The 20,832-nt window shown below is 37.7% G+C and overlaps 2 protein-coding genes across 4 annotated transcripts in view; one reads left to right on the top strand and one right to left on the bottom strand.

Moving 5' to 3' along the window:
- Positions 1-12,474, bottom strand: LOC108711338 (rho-associated protein kinase 1). Of its 3 annotated transcripts, none has more exons than XM_018252977.2 (8): positions 12,351-12,474; positions 12,045-12,106; positions 7,651-7,787; positions 7,081-7,260; positions 6,333-6,387; positions 5,487-5,589; positions 3,325-3,581; positions 1-1,625 (listed from the first exon to the last, which is right to left on the bottom strand). In XM_018252977.2, the coding sequence occupies exons 3-8, from the start codon at positions 7,774-7,776 to the stop codon at positions 727-729; spliced, it is 1,620 nt and encodes a 539-aa protein (XP_018108466.1). In that variant the 5' UTR covers positions 7,777-7,787; positions 12,045-12,106; positions 12,351-12,474; the 3' UTR covers positions 1-726. The 3 variants fall into 3 exon arrangements, with proteins under 3 accessions (XP_018108466.1, XP_018108467.1, XP_041442657.1); XM_018252978.2 differs by having other exon boundaries at positions 3,325-3,467; positions 12,351-12,369; XM_041586723.1 differs by lacking the exon at positions 12,351-12,474 and having other exon boundaries at positions 12,045-12,125.
- The window catches only part of LOC108710289 (olfactory receptor 1020), a 26,663-nt gene continuing 13,850 nt past the window's right edge, over positions 8,020-20,832 (top strand). Inside the window, exon 1 of the mRNA XM_041585579.1 lies at positions 8,020-8,094. Coding sequence (XP_041441513.1) covers positions 8,020-8,094 — 75 coding nt within the window. The remainder of the gene's footprint in view (positions 8,095-20,832) is intronic.

Raw genomic sequence — 20,832 nt, forward strand, 5'->3', positions numbered from 1 at the left:
TATATTAAAAATTGTATTTTTTGTTTTATTTAGCTTTATTCAATACCTAACATCCCTAATTTTGCAATGATAACATGTAAAGCAATAAATAATGTATGTGCTGCTTAAACCATATTTGTATTTAACCTACTGTATATCCTGTATCTAAGTCAAAAATGTCAAAAACCAATAATGTTTCTGCAGTTCCGTGAAGATCGATGCATGTGAAAACTAGTGCAATTTTGTAACATCACAGTAAACAGTTGTGACCCTCCACTGCTCTCTTTGCTGGATGCTTCTATGTAAACATCCCTATAGGTAATGTATAGTTTGCCACCAAATGTATAATTTTTGGACTTTTCTGAATACCAAATTCTCCATGAAGGATCCATCTGAATCAGAACTCTAATTTGCATATTCAAAGATGAGAAAAATAAAAAAAATTGCATCATCTAAGAACAAAAAAAATATGATGCTCAGTTGTCAAGAGTAGTAAGGTCACATGACTTCAAGTTGGCAAACAGTTAAAATTGATTTGAATGCTTCAAAATTTGACAACGTGCTTAGATTTAGCATCTCTAAAAAAAACCCTAACTCCTGCAGTTTGTTGTTGCATCTAAGAACAACTCCATAGTTTCTATGAGCAACTGTTGAGACTCCTTTATAGTAATTAAAAGTCAACTTTGACAACATTAGGAATTTTTTTATGGAATGTTCCAGATCATTTGCAAATTAAGACTGACTCTTCTATAACTGATTTAGCTCATTTTTTTTATAATTGTTATTTTTTCTCTCTCCTACTGTGAGTATGTTTTCCTTGTGAAGAGCCTGTGGGATATTTAACTTTGCAGTTGGTTTCTTGTTTTTTTCTTTATTGGTTACAGTATTTATGATGATGTTTCCATCATTCCTTCTTGTGCTGTACCCTTCCTTTTCACTTTTAGCTCTTTTATCTGTATCCAAATATGATTCTTTTGCTAAACTGACATTTGTAGTTGGGTTTGGAACTAAATTTGGGACTGTGATATTTATTTGATTATCAGACTGCTTCAAGCGGTTTAATTTTGCAGAGTGCTCAACTTCCATGGATTCAAGCAGCTCAGAAATATTGTTTTTTGCTTCTGCATTCACTTTTACTTGTGCAGTTTCATTTTTCAAGACAACTACTTTGGATGCACTTGATTCTTGAGCAGCTTTTTCTTGCTTTGACTCCATATCATTCATGTTATCTGTCTCCTTTCTTTTTGGACTTAATTTTTTTTTAATGTTTGAAAATGGAATAATTTGCTCTTGTGTCTGAGTTGTATGCTTTGCCTGCACATTTGTGTTGTTTCTGTGATCTGATGCAACATCACGGTTATTAATAAATTCATTTCTTTTTTCTGTCTGAAGATCTTCAAGCTTTTTCATGTTTTGACTCTTTTTCTCCTGTAGTAGGAGAGTCATGATATCCTCATCATCTTCAAAATTGTCATTGAGCTTGTCAATGTTGTTGCTCTCTATAGCATCTGCTTCTACAATGTCCTCAATCAGCCTATTTTCTAATTCAACAATAATATTGCTTTCCTCGTCTTGTTTTTGATCTGCTGAAAGCATCTGGGTAGTGTTTTCAAATGTTTCAATGGAAGCTGTAGTGTTATTGTCACCTGCAAATTATATTAAGGAAAATGTAATATACAATAGTTTACCAGACTTAAACTGATTTTGTTTTGTTATTCTAAAAACAGGAGAGTACAGCAAGAACAAGCACTGATTTGTTTACTAATGAGTGCCCATATTACACATATATTACCCATTAATACAGCACTCTGCTACTAATTTGCTGCCATGAGAACAAAAAGTAGATTCAAGGAGTCTGTTGACTAAAGTGCGACAATTTTTGTGATGATTTCTTGGCACATATTGCCTTACATTTTTTGCTGAGACCAATAAAAAAAATGATGGTGTTGTGGGGCAAAATAAATGCCATTTTATATTACCGCACACCTCCTTCCACTTATTCTGCGTAGTGGTGCTGGTCTTCCGTTGACCTTGCCAGGTCACCTTACTGCTTTGTAATTTCGAAAAACGGTCCGCACACACCAATATAGCAGTCGGGGATTGTGCCCCTTTTATTAATGCCACCAACAATCAATAATCAACGTTTCGGGGGGACACAGCCTCCCTTCTTCAGGATCCCTGAAGAAGGGAGGCTGTGTCCCCCCGAAACGTTGATTATTGATTGTTGGTGGCATTAATAAAAGGGGCACAATCCCCGACTGCAATATTGGTGTGTGCGGACCGTTTTTCGAAATTACAAAGCAAAATAAATGCCACCATTAATGCTCAGAGATTGAGCTCTGGCTACATTTCCCAGCTTTTTTTTTTTGGATGGAAAGATTTTTTTGGGTCTAATTTAGTACAGTAGGTCATTTCTTTGTCTTGTTAGACTTGTATCAGGAAAAGTCTCTGGTAAAAATTATCATTAGTGTTATCAGAAATTCTTTCCCCACATGTTTAATTTTGTATCAAATATTTCCTGGTGAGCAGTTTTGTGTAACAGAATTACATTTATGTTTTGAGACTTTTCTAGCAAGGTTGGTACTACTTCAGTAAACAGACCATGTTCTGACAAAAATAGATATATTTAGCCATCTTTGCCAACGTGCATCTTAAAGGAGAAGGAAAGGCTTCGTGCACTTGGGGTTGCAAAATGTTAGGCACCCCCCTGTGATTGTATTGACTTACCTGAAACCCCGGGCCGGTTCTGCTATCAGAAGAAAACTGCACCGGCCCAAGGTTATACCAGTGAGCACCACGGAGCGATCCTCTTCTGGCTTCCTCTTTCTTCAAATTTCCTGGGGCAATCACATGCGCAGTTGAACAAAATAGCCAACTTTTTAGTTAAAGTTCGGCTTTTCATTCTAATGCGGATGCGCAGCCACACAAAGGAAAATGGAAGACGGAAGGAGGATCGCTTCGTGGTGCTGTGCTGATAAGAGCACCGGCCCCGGTACCAGGTAAGTAACTAAAATCACTTGGGGGGGCTAACATTTGGCACCCCCAAGTGCAAACAGACATTCCTTCTCCTTTGAAAAGGGAAATAACAAATGCATGGAAATGTGGATAAAGGTGGAAAAAAATGACTCATGGGGATGAAAACTGTACTAAAAACAGTAATGATAAACAGTAAAGAGAAAGAGTGAGTGTGTGTTTTTGTGCATGTTTGTGGAATAAAAATAAGTACCCATATCATATAAATAAAATGAATGTTATAAATAACAATAGTATGGTAATAATATGCAATTTTACTTACTCTAAATTGTGTATGCAGTTCCAAACCCAGTGATATGGTCTCGAACTCACCTGAATCATTTGTTAAATTGTTATTTAGGGTTCTGCCTTGTGGAGCTTCAAGTCTCACTAGCTTTTCTGAGCTGTTAGTGGAACTGGCATTTGATATTAGGAATATCTCCTGAGTTCTGTTCAGTTCTTCTGCCACTGTAGTCCTTTTTAAGAATATGCCATCAGTTATATTTGATACTGACACTTTTCTTAATTTGTTGTCATTTTTTTCATTACAAAGTTCACTAACCAGATTGATCACCTTCATACATTGTGTCCTTTAAAGAAAATTTTAAAAATACATGCTTAAAAAAAGTGTCTATGTAAGTTGCACTTGATTGCTCACATCTTGCCTCCTGTTCTGAATTGATCGAGTTGCACCCAACGACGCAGAGCAACTCTGGAGCTACTGCTTGGTCCGGAGGTTGCAGTAGGTCCAGGATTCCTTCAGCACCACGAGGCACATTTATCAAGGGTCGAATTTCGAATTCATGTGAGTTTTTTAAAACTCCCATTAACTCCCATAAACTTGAAATCGAAATGTGTTATAAAAATCACATTTTTTAAACTCCGGTGAATAGGATCAACCCGAAAACTCAAATCGGATTCGAATTTTAAAAACTCGATGTCAGGAAGGCTGCAAAGAACTCATAATTGATCCCTGGACGTCTCTCTCATTGACTTAAACAGCAATTAGGCAGGCGAATAGTCTAAATTGAGTTCTTAAAGGGCCAGAGTATGATCAATCTCAAAAATCTAAATCAAATTTTTTGAAAAGCTAGAATCGAATTTGAATAACTCCCTAGTCGACATTTCAATTTGACCCTTGATAAATCTGCCCCATGTGTCAATAAGCACTGCACACGAAGAACTGGTGCACACATCACTCTTGAAATGAAAACTGTAAATTAAGCCAATTGGAAAACTGTGGGCAGAATTGCATCTGAGAAGTGTGAATGCAATGGTGTAATTTTGATGTGTCACATGCAGTGCAATTGCATCAGACATAACGCCCCTTGCACCCACAACAGCACTGAATTTCTTGGAAAAAAGTTGCATTATGGGGAAAAACACAGTGATATTGCACCTTGCTCACTGAACTTCTGATCATAAGTGACAACAACAGATTAAATAGAGCCATTTGGATTGTATGTATTATTGTATACTAATAGTATTGCAGTATGTAGTATTTGGATTGGACTGTTGCAGTACTGAGCTCATGGGATCAATTATAATTGAATCACTCTGACAGCCATTAGGGCAAAACAAACACCAAGAGGGAACTACACATAAATACAAATAATGACTATGCATGTACCACAATAAACACACACAACTGCAGGTTTCTGTTAGCTTGACTATATGTCTAGCTAATTTAGGGGCATATTTATTAAAATCAAAATTTGGAGTGAACATAATCACAACTTTTCTCATAATCTTATTTCTCATGTTTACTAACATTTTTTAATGGGCCAACCTATTGTTGCAGAGCTAAACACGTGATTCTATGGAAGGCCTTATTTTTAAATTGGTGGTTCACATTTAGGTTAACTGTTATTATGTGATAGAATGGCTATTCTAAGCAACTTTTCAATTGGCCTTCATTTCTTTTAATAGTTTTTGAATTATTTGCCTTCTTTTTCTGACTCTTTCCAGCATGGTGGTCACTAACCCTATCTAAAAAACAAATGCTCTTTAAGGCTACAAATGTATTGTTATTGCTACTTTTTATTTCTCATATTTCTATTCTATTCAGACCCTCTCCTATTCATATTGCAGTCTCTTATTCAAATCAATAGATGGCTACTAGGGTAATTTGGACTCTTGCAACCAGAGCGCTGAAATTGCAAAACAATGAAAACCAATTGCAAATTCACTCTCTACATCAGTGATCCCCAACATCATACTACAAGTTAATTTAAAGTGAACAACCCCTTGTGTAAAATACATACACTATATAAATACATACTTACAGGTCTGTACTGGCAATCTGTGAGTTCTGGCAAATGCCAGAGGGGCTGCTATAAGGTCCCATAGAAAGTCAGTATTTAGTGGGCTGGTGGGGGCTGTTAGGGCCTCTATGTGGGCTGTTTGGGCCTCTGTGTACCTGAAATGCCAGGGCCTATTTTAATTCTCAGTCCGGACCTGCATACTTAACACGTAATATGTAATTATGCACTTACGACTGGGTGGAGAATTTTTCTAATAGTCTTGACTGAGCCTTTTCAAACTCCTCCATTTGCAAATTCAATGAATCAAAACGTTTCTGTAAAAGCTCATAATCACCTGTAAATACAGAAGACTTTGACTTTCCAGTATATAAAATCAGTCATGATGAAAAGATAATGTTTAATTTGTAAATACTTTGTTTGCTATATGCATAAATGCTTCAGTATAATTCTAGATAATCCACATGCAAATTACATATAATATGTGGAAAGTGTATATTAGATTCAGTTTTGGGGGCATTTGGATGTTTGCTTCATACAGGCAAATAGGGGTAACTAGAACATGTAGTACCCACAAATAAACTATTCAGTCAATTCTATGAAACTGTTTCATAAAGGATCTTTCCAGAGGACAAGAATTTTATCTCATGCAAGGAAAGAACTTCTGGTACTGGAAATTGATTCAGCTTTTATTATTTTGCTGGATTAAATTTAAAGCATAGGTATGGGATCCGGAAACCCGTTATCCAGAAAGCTCTGAATTATGGAAAGGCCATCTCCCATAGACTCCATTTTATCCAAAAAAAAGCCACATTTTTACAATTGATTTTCGCTGTAATAATAAAACAGTATCTTGTACTTGATCCAAACTAAGATATAATTAATCCTTATTGGAAGCAAAACCAGCCTATTGGATTTATTTAATATTTAAATGATTTCCTATTAGACTAAGGGTATGAAGATCCACATTTAGGAAATATCCATTATCTGGAAAACCCCAGGTCCAAAGCATTCTGGATAACAGGTCCCATACCTGTAAAGCATGTAAATCTGGCACTTGACAAATAAAGGAAAACTTACGTTTTAGATTCATGATGACTTTATCATTTGTGGAAATAGTTTTTAGTAGGTCATTCTAAACAGAGAAATGTAATATTAAAAACATGTTTAAATCCTAGCAACATGAAAAAATAGTGATGTTATTTTTGCTCCTTCTATCACATTCATTCAATTGGTTACTGCTGTTTTTGAAAGATTCTTTATGTTTCTATAAATATTTCCTGATATTTATAGCACCAACATATTTTTTTCACAAATATTATACACAAGTCCCTGCCCCAGCAAACTGTGGTGTCACCTCAAGGCAGTGCGTCATGAAGGTTCAGCCTGACAATGACTATAACAATAACTTGTATGCAGGCCCGGACTGGCAATCTGTGGGTTCTGGCAAATGCCAGAGGGGCTGCTATAAGGTCCCATAGAAAATCACTATTTAGTGGGCTGGTGGGGGCTGTTTGAGCCTCTATGTAGGCTGATTGGGCCTCTGTGTACCTGAAATGCCAGGGCCTATTTTAATTCTCAGTCTGGTCCTGCTTGTATGAGGCGTTATATACTAAGTTTTACCTGCAACTTGCTTGCTTTCAAGGCTAAAACTCCCAAATGGTTGCCCTTTTATTGGCCACCTCTGGGGTCACCTGACTGAAGCTGGATAGAATTGGAAAGAAGGTAAGCTGCAGGTAAGTGAGTGTAGGACTGGCCAGACCCACACTTAAATGCTTTTTGTTTTTTTTAATTTGGGTGACAAGAAACAAAATGGATTGATACTTACCTTTGTTATTGAGCATTCTTGCTGTTGTTCTTCTAAATGTGAATTACAGATTTCTTGAATGTTTTTTATATCATTCTTCTGGTTTTCTACCAGCCCCTGTAAATGATTTGCTCTAGTTCGTATTATAGACCGTTCAGCCACTATATGGTGTGCTTGCTTTTCCATAAATAAAACCTTTTGCTAAAAAAAAAAAAAGAGAAATAAATGCCAGGCTTACTGAACTGAAACTGCAGCGTAATTTTTTTTTATAATTGCAAAATAGCCCTATTGATGGATGCCCCCAGGTCACCCTTAGTGGTGAGTCCATATCAGTCATCTGGAATGATGGTTTACTGTGGCATTTATATAGTGCACAAGACTCTGGGGAGAGGTAGAGCTTTAATGAAATGGAATTTGGCACTACATTCTACACTTCATGAATGGGTGAGAAGTTTTTACAGAAATGTTCTGTTATTTAGGGGTACACTAAAAATCTTCCTTTAAATAAATAATGGGAAATTTCCATATTTATAAGCAATATGTGAAATAATAATTTGATAGACTGAATACAATTTTAAAAAAACCTTTTACCTGTAATTGCACTTTTTGCGATGTTTCATTCAAGTAGACCAGTCCCAGAATAATTACACCAGTCACCAACAGAAGCAAAATTAAATGCACATATTTCAGCTTAGAATCGGCCCCCGCTAGACCCATGTCAACTAATTCTGGGAAGAAGAACAGAAAGAGATTATATGATTTATCACTGCATTCAACAGTAGGTTCATAAATGGTTTTGTAAATTCACAGTTAAATCTTTAATTTTATATGGGGCATGCATTTTGAAAAAAGTTTCAAAAAAATTATCAAGGGCCCCCTCCAGAATTTGTTTCCTGTTAGTAAAAACCAGAGAAGCACATTGGGCTGACATTACTTTCTCAACTCACTTGTGCCAGAACCATGTGCAAGTCTGTTGGGCCTCAACTACTCATGCTTCTGGTCAGAGATTGCTGGGAAAAGGACATTGAGCAGAAGGTGATGGTGGCCACCAATTCACTGTGCTACTCTGCATGCTAGTAAACACAGCCTGTAGCTTTCAGGTACAAATACAAAAGTGTTATACAGCTTTATGCCTTTAAGTAAGACACATCTGTACTTTGCCTTTATTTATTTACAACGTAGTAAAGGTTTATATTTAACTTGCCTTCCTGTTACAGTATTTAGTCTTTCTGCCCTACAACAGCTCTCTCTTCATTAAAAAAGGGGGCCACAAAACCTCATCCAGATAGACTGACGCTAAACTCTAAACTTAAAAACATTTATAAAGAGTCAACCATAACATTTTCTACAACCTGAAAGGCATTATTGACCCAAACGCAGTATAAAAACATTCTTGAGTGTATGTCAGTTAGTAAAAGGAGTGGCAGTAGTATGTGTGATTGTTTTAAAACATTGGCAGACTATCATGCCTGTATTATAAATGCTTTCATACAATAGCATTCAGCTAATATTAGTTTAACTAGAGAGCCATCCACCTGCTTCCATCTCAGGGACTGTACGTATATTCCCACATATAATCTAAAAAAGTTCATCACATTACTGACTATATATATATATATATATATATATATATATATATATATATAGCATATTCATGCATCAGACAGGATATCGATAATGGTGATAAGTACCCGCCCTTGCTCTTTAAGCAAATGCTTTAAAGACCTAATGCTGGTGAGTTTTAACTTGTTAGACTCCCATTTGCTGCTGAAAGTTGTTTATAATTGACATGCTTTTATAAATTAACACCAGAATTCCATATTAATGCTAGTTTTTGCATCTATTCTAGAGGCCATCGGATCTAGACTCCAATGTTTGTAATATAGGTGAGTCTGGTACCAAAAGGATAGAGAGAGAAGCACTGGGAAGTCACCAGAAATAAGACATTATGGAGGTCAGTTAGAGCAGATTTAGTGCAGTGCCAAATGGTATATGAGAACAAGAGAAAAAAGAGAGTTTAAATGCATCTTGGGAGGGTAATATAAACTTCTGAAGGTATGTAGACAAGCAAAGGCTAAACTCTCATGAACCCACAGTGTGACAATAAAACAATTAGGGAATTCTTCTATGGCACACACTGCAATCAAAATGCTGTTACCAGCTGGTGGAGGGTTTGATATTTGGGCAGGTTCAAAAATGTGTACTTGAAAAATGGGGTATACTACATCTCAAAGCTAAAATGATGCACCTAAACTGTAGTGAAAGTTTCCAGATAGGATTTTGTTATTTTATTGATATTGCTGGGGTTATACAATACAGGGTGCAAAGTTTTGCTAGAGGTCACCCATAGCAATGATCAGTGGGTAGTCATCTGTTGGTTACTATGGGCTGCTGCACCTGGGAAAATATTTATTACATATAAAGGTTATTTTTTTTTCTCCTCCAGCCAACCTTGTATTTCTTTGTTTCTGTTGTTCTGGAATCAGCTTGTTAAATCATGCAAATCACAAACGGCTATGTGTTGCCTCAACTGTTTCAAAGTTTTCAGCAACAACATAAAACAAAATAAATGGTTATGGGACTAAATAAAATATGAAATATCTAAAAAGAAAATTTAACAAACTATGGGCCAGATTCAATTCAGTGAGAAAAAAGTTCATCACGTGAATATCGTGTCGATAGTTGAAGTACTTCGACTTTATACTTCGCCGCTTTTAACCTACCGAGGTTCAATGTTAGCCTATGGGGACCTTCCCCAGCACTTCGATCGATCGCTTAAAATCGTTCGAATCGTTCAATTCGAACGATTTTATTTGATAATTCGATCAAAGTATTTGCGGTAAATCCTTTGAATTCGATATTCGAAGGATTTTACTTCGAGGGTCGAATAAACCCTCGAAATTCGACCCTTGATAAATCTGTCCCCACAATGAAGGGTTTTCTGGATAAGCGCACTTTGCAAAATTTAGATTCCCATACCTTAAATCTAAAAATTATTTAAACATTTAGGGGCAGATTTATCAAGGGTTGAATTTCGAAGTGGAAAATACTTCGAAATTCGACCATCGAATTGAATACTACGAAATTCGAAGTCGAATTCGTAGGATTTTTTCCATTGTACGATCGTACTATGAATCGTACGATTCAAACTATTTTATTGTTCGATTGTACGATTTTCCTTTAAATACAAAAAACGTAGAAATATGCATTGGAAGGTCCCTATAGGCTAACATAGCACTTCGGCAGGTTTAACTTGGCGAAGTATTGAAGTCAAAGTTTTTTTAAAGAGACAGTACTTCTATTATCGAATGGTCGAATAGTCGAACGATTTTACTTGGAATCGAAAGGTCGAAGTCGTAGTAGCCTATTTGATGGTCAAAGTGTCCAAAAATTACTTTGAATTAAGAATTTTTTAACTTCGAAAATTTCCTCGATTTCACTTCGACCCTGGATAAATCTGCCACTTAATAAATGATTTGAAAAATGGAGTCTATGGGAGCTTTCTGGCTAACGGGTTTCTGAATAAGAGATCCCACACCTGTAGTATTATTATTATACTTCTACATTTAAGGCCCTGAATAAAAATGTATTAAACCCAATGGAATTGTTTTGCCTCCAGTAAGGATTAATTATATCTTAGTTGGGATCAAATACAAGGTACTGTTTTAAGATTACAGAGAAAAAGGAAATTATTTTTAAAATGTTTATTACCGAACTGAGTCTGAAACCTAATTTGCATATGCAAATTAGGAGTGGAAAGGAGAAAACATTTTTTACTTCCTTTTGTTGTTACAAAAAGTCATGAGATTTCCCTCCCTGCCCCTAATTTGCATATGCAAATTAAGATTTGGATTTGGTTCTGCCTGGTAGAAGGATTCTGGCCGATCCTGCTGAAAAAGGCCGAATTCCGAACCGAATCCTGGATTCGTTGCATCCCTAGTAAATAATATCCTTATAAACAGTGCTTAGTGATTTCTATCACATGACAGTATTTATAATAAATACTGTACCCCTGTCGTAAAATATGGGGATATTAGAAGTCACCTTGGCAGTGGTGTAACAAGAGGGTTCCAGGCCCCCCTGTATAAAAAAAATCATATGAACGGTCTGGCCTGCACAGCAGCTCTCGGCCGCAACTCACCAGCACCACCTGCTTGTGTGGCCCGGCACAACAATTTAAAGAAAAAGAGTGGCTGGGGATGGGGATATTTATGTTATATATAAAGTCGACCCCCCCCTGTACCCCAGGCCCCCCTGCAACAGTGGAGTCTGCTTCCTCTATAGTTATGCCACTGCACCTTGGAGTCCCATGTCCTGTATGAAAGCACTTGACCTTTGGCCTTGTGCTTTTATACGGTCATGAAACTTATCAGTGATTTATATCCTTGTATCCGTAATTCTTATATTTTACAACAGGGGTGCAATATATGTAAATATGAGTTTGAAGCTTTAAACACAAATGTATGTCCCTAAACCAGAGCAGACCTGGACTATAGAGACACACACACACACACACACAGACGAAACATATATATCCAGCAAGTATAGCAAGTATAACAAGTATAGCAAAAGTGTTGTTATTCCGATGTAACTTCCAGCTGATACATGGGATTGCCATAAGTTACAGTTGCTTCAAACATTTGTAGTAAGCACTGGTATTATCCCTTCATTTAGTGATACATTAAATCAAGTGACACTTTACGTCAAGGCTAACAATGGCTTTACTAAAACCATCCTTATTTAGAGAGCCTCTGGCTGGAGGGTTGTGGATATACATTCACAGCAATTACTTCCTTAAATAATATCTGCAAGAAGATTTCTCAAACAATGCATTCCCTCAGGAAATAGAACAATTTGTTTTTGAATCAATTTTAAGATTGTTAGGAACTCACATGGGAAAATATAATCACAGAGGGACATTTATTTTAGTCTAAATAGAAATGGAAAAACAAATATCTAAAAGAGAGAGTGTGAAGAGTTCTTACCTGTGCTCAGCTTTCCTCGTCTGGTGCTTTAAACAGCTAGTTTCAATACGGGCTCACCCAACCTGTTTGGGAGGTTAAAGATACAAAGCAAAGTTAGAAGTGGCCGCGCGAGTATGCTAGTGGATTATTGCTGGAAAATTACCATAACAGTGTCGGCATAAATCTTAAACTTTACTACTTCTGCGTTATCGTTAAACAAATGATCAGAGAAATTATCTATATTTTCTTTCAGATGTTGTCCCACTGTCAGATCATAAAGCCTTGTAGAATTATCCCCTGGCAGCCCGGCATCTCTCTTACTCGTACCTAAGCACTTAAGCTCAAATAGTATCCACAGTATTCATGTAGTTTGTATTAGTTTTATAGTTATACAGTAGTTACACTATGAAGCTAGAGGCCATTAGTTTCTACATTAGGAGGCAGATTTATCAAGGGTCGAATTTCAAAGTGATAAATACTTTGAAATTCGACCATCGAATGGCTTTACTTCGAATATTGAAGCCGAAGTTTTTTTCACCGAATGTGACCGTTTTGCAGTCGAAGTAAAATCGTTCGATCCATTTCATTCATCGATCGAAAGTTTTTTCTTCGACTTCAAAAAACTTAGAAAACTGCTCTAGAAGGTCCCCATAGGCTAACATAGCACTTCGGCAGGTTTAATTTGGCGAAGTATTGAAGTCGAAGTTTTTTTTAAAGAGACAGTACTTATTGAATGGTCGAATATTCGAACGATTTTACTTCGAAACAAATTCGAAGTTGAAGTCGTAGTATCCTATTCAATGGTTGAAGTATCCAAAAAATTACTTCAAATTTTTTAACTTAGAATATTCCCTCAAATTCACTTCGGCCCTTGATAAATCTGCCCCTTTATGTTATGTGCCTTCAGCCTAGCCAGGTATCCTTACTGCACATTTGCTCCTTTGCTATTTTAACCTATCTTGTATTATTATGCTTATTACAGATACTCCCACATTTCTTTTTCTTTTGTTTACTGACATGACTGTGCTGCAGAGTTCAGACATTCTACCTCCCTGACTCAATCCTGGCAACATTATACACTACTATATAAAATAGGATTGCTTGCATAGAGTGAGCTACTGAGACAGCAGTTTCCATATCCCAAATTATATATTTAATTATTTTGCAACTCAGCGTAAGGTAATAAAATTTGCATTGTTTGTAACAGGAAACCGTAACAACTAAGTGGCAGTTAACAGTTACTTGTTTAATATACAACATATCATTAGTCGCTATGGGTTACTAGATCTCATGCAAATTTGTATTTCATTACCACAAGAGTCTCAGCACCTACAATACTTGCAGGGCACACGCAAATAGCTAATCAATTTGTCCAAAACCTTAGGCTTGTGTGGTGCTTAGAGATGTATTTAATATTTTACAAATCAAAAATGAAACATGTATAATTACTTGGGGATACATGCAACTGTTCACATGTGACAGTACTTTGCTTTTCTACAAAAGTACAGTATATTGTATTCTAATATTCATTACATAGTCTGAGCATTATCTACCCATATAATGCTGCTTGCATGTAATAAAACAATGGTTTTTGAGAGAAGACTTCTCTTCTCTGAACAGCAAGGTTTTCACAAATCAATTTATTAAGCAAATTGATCTTTCATGTTATGAATGTTTAAGGGCAGAGACAGACGAGAAGATTAGGGGAGATTTAGTCGCCCGTGACAAATTGCCTCTTCTTCGGGCGACTAATCTCCCCTCCCTGCCTCCCTGCAGGCTAGAATCTAAATCTCCGGCGGAATGGCACTCAGAGAGCTTAGTTTTCCGAAGTGGCCTGAAGTTTCCTTTGCTATTTCCTAGTCACCTGAAAAAGAGCCGATTTGTCGCCAGGCTACTAATCTCCCCAAATCTCCACATGTGCCTCTGCCCTAAACGGGACATGAATATGAATATGACAGGAGCAATTGAACGGAACAAAGAGGCATCAAGAGAGGCATCAATGCTTCCTGTATCAGTAACTTACACTTCTGCTGTTCTGTCAATCCCAACTAAACAGCCATGTTAAAAAATTACGATAAAAAGAAAACAATTATTTTAGTTTGCCGTTCATTGTTTGTTTGTTTTTGTTCATACTTTTTATATTTCAATTTTTAAAAAAAATTCAATGGTATTTGTGTTTTAAAGAAAGTGAGTAGGGATGTCGCGGACTGTTCGCCCGCGAACTAATTCGCGCGAACATCGACTATTCGCGTTCGGCGAATGTTCGCGAACGTCGCGCGACGTTCGCCAATTTGGGTTCGCCTTAGCTGGCGCTTATTTTTGCCCTCTCACCCCAGACCAGCAGATACATGGCAGCCAATCAGGAAGCTCTCCCTCCTGGACCACACCCCCTGGATCACTCCCCTTCCATATATAAACTGAAGCCCTGCAGCGTTTTTTCATTCTGCCTGTGTGTGCTTGGAAGAGCTAGTGTAGGGAGAGAGCTGTTAGTGATTTGAGGGACAGTTGATAGTAACTTTGCTGGCTAGTAATCTACTTGATACTGCTCTGTATTGTAGGGACAGAACTCTGCAGGGATTTGAGGGACATTTTAGGTTAGGTAGCTTTGCTGGCTAGTAATCTACCTTCTACTGCAGTGCTCTGTATGTAGCTGCTGTGGGCAGCTGTCCTGCTGCTGATCTCTCATCTGCATCTGTTCTTCAAACAACTGCCACCTAGCTGTGTGATCTTTTTCACATTCTGTCTAAATATCAATTATAATACCGTCTCCAGAAACACCACCCGAGTGACGTTTTTCAAGCAGCAATAATATATTCCGTATCCACTGCTGTAGTGTATACGTTGACCTTGCAGGCATTGTTTCAATTTGTTTGCCCAGTGTGTTCTTCAAACAACTGCCACCTAGCTGTGTGAGCTTTTTCACATTCTGTCTAAATATCAATAATAATACCGTCTCCAGAAACACCACCTGAGTGACGTTTTCCAAGCAGCAATAATATATTCCGTATCCACTGCTGTAGTGTATACGTTGACCTTGCAGGCATTGTTTCAATTTGTTTGCCCAGTGTGTTCTTCAAACAACTGCCACCTAGCTGTGTGAGCTTTTTCACATTCTGTCTAAATATCAATAATAATACCGTCTCCAGAAACACCACCTGAGTGACGTTTTCCAAGCAGCAATAATATATTCCGTATCCACTGCTGTAGTCTATACATTGCCCTTGCAGGCATTGTTTGCCCAGTCTTTAACCAAGTGCCACCTAGCTGTGTGAGCTTTTTCACATTCCGTGTCTAGAAACATCACCTGAGTGACGTAGTGTGATTTCTGCCCTTTACAGCACAAAACGCAGCGCTGTGTCAACAATGGATTTTTCAGATACATTTTTGCCCTTGATCCCCCTCTGGCATGCCACTGTCCAGGTCGTTGCACCCTTTAAACAACTTTAAAATCATTTTTCTGGCCAGAAATGTCTTTTCTAGCTTTTAAAATTCGCCTTCCCATTGAAGTCTATGGGGTTCGCGACGTTCGCGAACTATTCGCATGTTTTGTCGCAAGTTCGCGAATATGTTCGCGAACATTTTTTCCGCCGTTCGCTACATCCCTAAAAGTGAGTTTATTAGTGGTTTTAAAAACCTCTAAAACGTCTAAAATGAGACTGTGATAAATAGGCCTCCACGCTTACAAGCAGTAAATGGGCTCAAGCATTGCTTCAGTTTTCCAAAGTCATCTAAAATTTCCTTGTGAGGCAACTTCTGACTTCGGAAAACTGTAGCGACGCTTATGCCATCCCGCCAGCACATTCTTGATGGTGATGACTAAATCTCTCTGTGTGCCACCACCCTTTCCACCAGCGATTCAGATTATTGCCAGTGGGAAAGCTTTTACAGAAGATTAGTCACCCACAAAAGCAGAAATTTGTAGCGGGCAATTAATCTCCTGGTGTGACATTGCCCTAAAGGACAAATATGATATAATTTAATGGCAAAAATATTTGTTTTGAGCATTTAGGGGCAGATGTGTAAATGTGTAGTAGAGCTCACCACAAGTGATGAACAAATTTTTTCGGCAGGCAAAATTCCCTGGAAAAATTTGCCACAACAAAAATATTGCCAGAAGAAGAAACACCAATTGACTTTAATGCATTATGAGTGAGAACAATTGTCGCACATGTAAAATTGTTGCGTGTAAAAGAATGTCGCTAATTGTTCGCAGCTCTGCAAACAGATTTGCTCATCAATACTGATCAAAGTAAAATTCCACCACTCACCATTCCTTTTAAGAGGTGTATTTATCAAATGGAGAAGTCTAATTTTTACCTGTTGATAAATACACCCCTAAAAATCCCATAAGAATGAATCAAGAGTGGCATAATTGTACTGCTCTAATTTCACACTTAAATCTTCCCCTTAAAGTTTGTATCTGTTGATCCGGAAACCTATAAATAATCTATTTCTGGGCAACAAATGTGCTATTTTATATGAGAGAGGTATTCATTACATAGGGGGGAATTCACAAAAGTGTCGGTAAAAAAAGTAACCCAGAAGTGGCGGTCGACAAATTTGTAAAATGTCGTATAAACGGCAAATTCACAAAGGCAGATGTTACCATCTCTGAATGTCTCGTAAGTCTGACAATTTTCTAAAATGTCGTATATCTTTTCATCGTACAAACGACATTTACCAAGACTTTTTAAACGACAATTTGTCTGACATTTTCATTTTGGAGAGCCTAAAGTGTCTGAAAAATTGTCGGTAAAAAAAATGAGTTTACGAGTAATTCATAAAAATGGCGGGAAAAGTGGCGCCGAAAAAACCACGCCCACTTTTAACGACACTAATTCAAAAGTGTCGCACATGTCGGAAAATTGGCGGAGAAATGCTCTGTGAATTTGTCGGCTGTTGCTACGACACTTTCTACGACATTTTAAAGACATTTTTTCATTCCCGACACTTTTGTGAATTCCCCCCATAGTGTCGTAGAAAGCCATAAATTACATTTGACCACTGTTTATATTCCTGTATCAGAACTAAACCCTTTGTATTCTAAAGAGTTTACCGGTATCTATTATCTGCTATGTAAACATGCTCCTTTTATAGCCTGAATGGCTGCCCCATGGCTAAACAGCATCTTATTTATATAAACTATAGTAGTCTTTCACACTGGTTCTACAAGTGCAGGGAAACAGGACATTCAATTTTTAAATTTCTTTAAAACAGTTTAATTTATTTTTTCTTTAAAACAGTTTTTGGTGTTGCTGTTCCTTTAAAGCACACCAGTCACACTCCAGCCTGTCAATCTGCACCTACAATTCCAGACATCTACATTCCTTTTGAAACTGATCAAACTTGTTAGATAAGTAGGAGACAAAAACAAAAGAACACAATTGCCAATTGACTGTAATGTGAAATACCTCTTGTGGGTGTGAAATGTACACTTAATTCCTTGGGACCGTGTGATAAGGAATCTGCCTCCCATCATATAAAGAGGTTTATTAGTTTAGCCAGTTAAACAAGAAGTTCAGGTTGAAATAAATATTTAATATGTTTGACTTATTCTCAGTCTGTATTTTTTATTGTTACAGTTTTAAAAAATCTTGGCCTTCCTGTTCTATCTCTGCTTGTCAGATCACTAAACTCGAGAACCAAAAAAAATGTTTTGCTTTTATCATTATTCTTGTATTTATGCTTATATTTGTAGCCATCTTTACATACAATTTACATCCAAAATGCTGTCTGGTCTGTTTGGTAATTACACTCTAGTAACCAGATATTTGTCAAATTCCATGACTTTAAGCTGCATGACATAAAATTTAAACAATTTAAAAAAACACAATGTTTATCTTAGAATACCACAGACTATAGGGGTCGTTTGTATTTATACAGCGCTACTTGCACAGTGTGCATCATGGAATCATTGCCATGTTTTTTTTAACAATGATACCATTATCCCTTTTTAATGTTAATGAGAATTGGGTGCAAGTTGGATCTAGACTTTTCAGAGTGAAGGCTGTGTCACTTCTGGGGTGTGTATTTAAAGTGCTATCTGCATGTGATTCACTTGGCACACTTCTTGCTTGCCTGTTGATGCAACCTGCTGTCAACCAAAGTAAATAGGCATCAACTATCCTTTAAATGTTTAGATCATTATACAGTTTTTGAAACTGTATTAAGATAAATAAGGGTTAAGTTGAGTGTTTAAGGGCAGTCCACAGCATTAAACTTTGTAGTGTATATGATCTCCATGCTCTTATATATATATACAAATATTTATATAGATTAATATGCTATATTGTCTATAACTGACATTAAAGCAGTAAAGCTGACCATACACAGAGAGATCCGCCCGTTTGGCGATGTTGCCGTATCTCTCCCCGACAGGGCAGCCATCAGGGGGGGGGACAGGGGGGAGAGTTGTAGGGGGCCCGAGGGTAAGGGGGGCCCGACCACGCCACACTTACTTGATTAGCCAGGCCCCCCCATCTTTCTGAGAGCTGCTGATTTCGGAAGGCAAGGGGCCCTGGCCACCAATTTTCTTATAATGTGGGAGGGGCGCCTGGCCACCAATTTTGGCCACCAATTTTTTTTCTCATGTGGGGTCCTAGCCACCATTATTTTTTAATGGGGGGGCCTGGCCACAATTTTTTTTATGGGGGGCCCTGACCACCAATATCTTTTTATTTTTTATTAACATGTGGGAACCCTAGCCACCAATATTTTTTTTGTTTTTTTACTGTGTGGTGGGGGGCGGACCTGTAGGTGGGGCTTGCGGTAGGCGCAGCCCAGGAAATTTTGTCGTATGGGGCCCTGTGATTTCTAATGGCGGTCCTGCTCCCCGATATGCCCATATTCAGGTGGGTGATATCGGGCTGATCCGATCACTAATGTTTGGAATCAAGGTGTATGCCTGTAACAGTGATATTAATGTGTGTGAGATAAGTATGGTTTCTAAAGGGGTGGTTCACCTTAAAGTTAACTTTTAGGGTAAGGCCACACTGGCCTTTTGCGAAGTCGAACGAAGTTGCCTCACGAAGAAACTTCCGGCGACTTCGGAAAACGAATCGCCGCGTGTGATTAGCACTGACGTTTTTTCATTTTAGCCAGCGCAGAGTGAGGGAAGGCGTTTGGGGAGATTGGTCGCCACAAAGACGAGGCGATTAGTCACCAGGCGACCAAATCTCCCCAAAATGCCCAGTGTGGCCTTACCCTTAATATATTATAGAATGGCTTATTCTAAGCAACTTTTCAATTGTTCTTCGTTATTTATTTTTTATCGTTTTTTTTCACTTATTTGCTTTCTTCTTCTGACTCTTCCCAGCTTTCAAATGTGGGTCACTGACCCCATCTAAAAACAAATGCTCTGTAAGGCTACAAATGGATTGTTATTGCTACTTTTTATTACTCATCATTCTATTCAGGCCCTCTCCTATTCATAGTCCAGTCTCTTATTCAAATCAATGAATGGTTGCTAGGGTAATTTAGACCCTAGCAACCAGATTGCTAAAATGGCAAACAGGGAGAGCTGTTAAATAAAAAGCGAAATAATTTAAAAACCCAAATAATCAAAAATGAAAACCAATTGCAAATTGTCTGAGAATATCACTCTCTACACCATACTAAAAGTTAATTTAAAGGTGAACAACTCCCTCTAAGGAATCAAATGTGTTATCTATTACTCCTTGATCAATACAGTTCCGAAGTTGCGCGTACTTCACAGATCACACAGCTTTATTCTCCCGACAATTCTCCTATTACTCCTTATTGAATTTCTAATAAGCCACATAGGGATAGCTATATTTAGTATAATTCTACTGTTGGAACCAATGAATTTTGTGATTTCCAGGCAGCACCAAAATAATGATGTCTAGTGGGTACTAACTAGCTGGCAGTCACAAATGATTAGTTACAAACACAAGTCCATTACATATATCATTACATACATGTACGTACCAATATATTACTGAGACATCATCAGTCAAGATTCACATGTTTACCTCTGCTCATTGCTGTATGTGTCTATATATAATCACAGCAGCTTTACTACAATTAGTTCTAAACAAACACCATATTCCAGTAACTGGTACTGTGAGCACAATTAGCTCTACAAACTGTACAAACTGATACAACCACTTTGTGAAAGCTTAGGTGCAGTTTTTGATTACCCTTTGTCATCAGTTTAAATTCAGGCAGAATGAAGCTAGACCTTGCCAGGCAATATTTATATACTCCCCAACCACATCCAGTTGGGGTGCTGCAGAATCAGATGCTTGAGAAAAAATACAAGTAATCAAAAGTAGCAGCAATAAATTTGTAGCTTTACAGATGATTTGTTTTTGGATGGAGTCATTTGTGTCACCTTAGTGCTGTGCTTGTAAAGTACAAGAAAATAATCTGTTATCAAGGATGCTCAGGACCTGGGGGTTTCACCTTAAGGGGCAGATTCACTAAAGGGCGAAGTGACTAACGCTAGCGAAGATTTTCCAGCGTGACTTCATTTCGTTACTTCGCCAATTTACTAATGGTCGCTGGTGTAACTTCGCTAGCGAAAGAGATAGACTTTAGCAGTAATTTGCTCCCTTATGCCTGGCAAAGTTGCGCTCTGGCGAATGGACGTAACTACGCAAATTCACTAAGATGCGGATTTTACTGAACGTTACCTCTTGCAGACTTCCCTTCACCACCTCAGACCAGGTGAAGTGCAATAGAGTAGATAGGGTTGAAATTTTTCTAAGTCCCAAAAAACGCTGGCGACATTTCATTTTTCAGGGTGATAGGCTGCAAAAGATTGTAAATTTTTTTCTGGGGTACCCGG

The sequence above is a fragment of the Xenopus laevis genome, chromosome 3L (genome assembly GCF_017654675.1).
Source record: "Xenopus laevis strain J_2021 chromosome 3L, Xenopus_laevis_v10.1, whole genome shotgun sequence".
In the NCBI taxonomy this organism is placed as follows: Eukaryota; Metazoa; Chordata; class Amphibia; order Anura; family Pipidae; genus Xenopus; species Xenopus laevis.

What these genes read in the sequence shown, in the direction of transcription:
- LOC108711338 (XM_018252977.2), bottom strand. Translation starts at nt 7,776, where the DNA reads ATGGGTCTAGCGGGGGCCGATTCTAAGCTGAAATATGTGCATTTAATT. An exon ending in AGTCATCATGAATCTAAAAC is followed by an intron (nt 5,590 to 6,332) that starts GTAAGTTTTCCT and finishes CTGTATTTACAG; the next exon opens with GTGATTATGAGCTTTTACAG. An exon ending in CAATTTAACAAATGATTCAG is followed by an intron (nt 1,626 to 3,324) that starts GTGAGTTCGAGA and finishes TATAATTTGCAG; the next exon opens with GTGACAATAACACTACAGCT.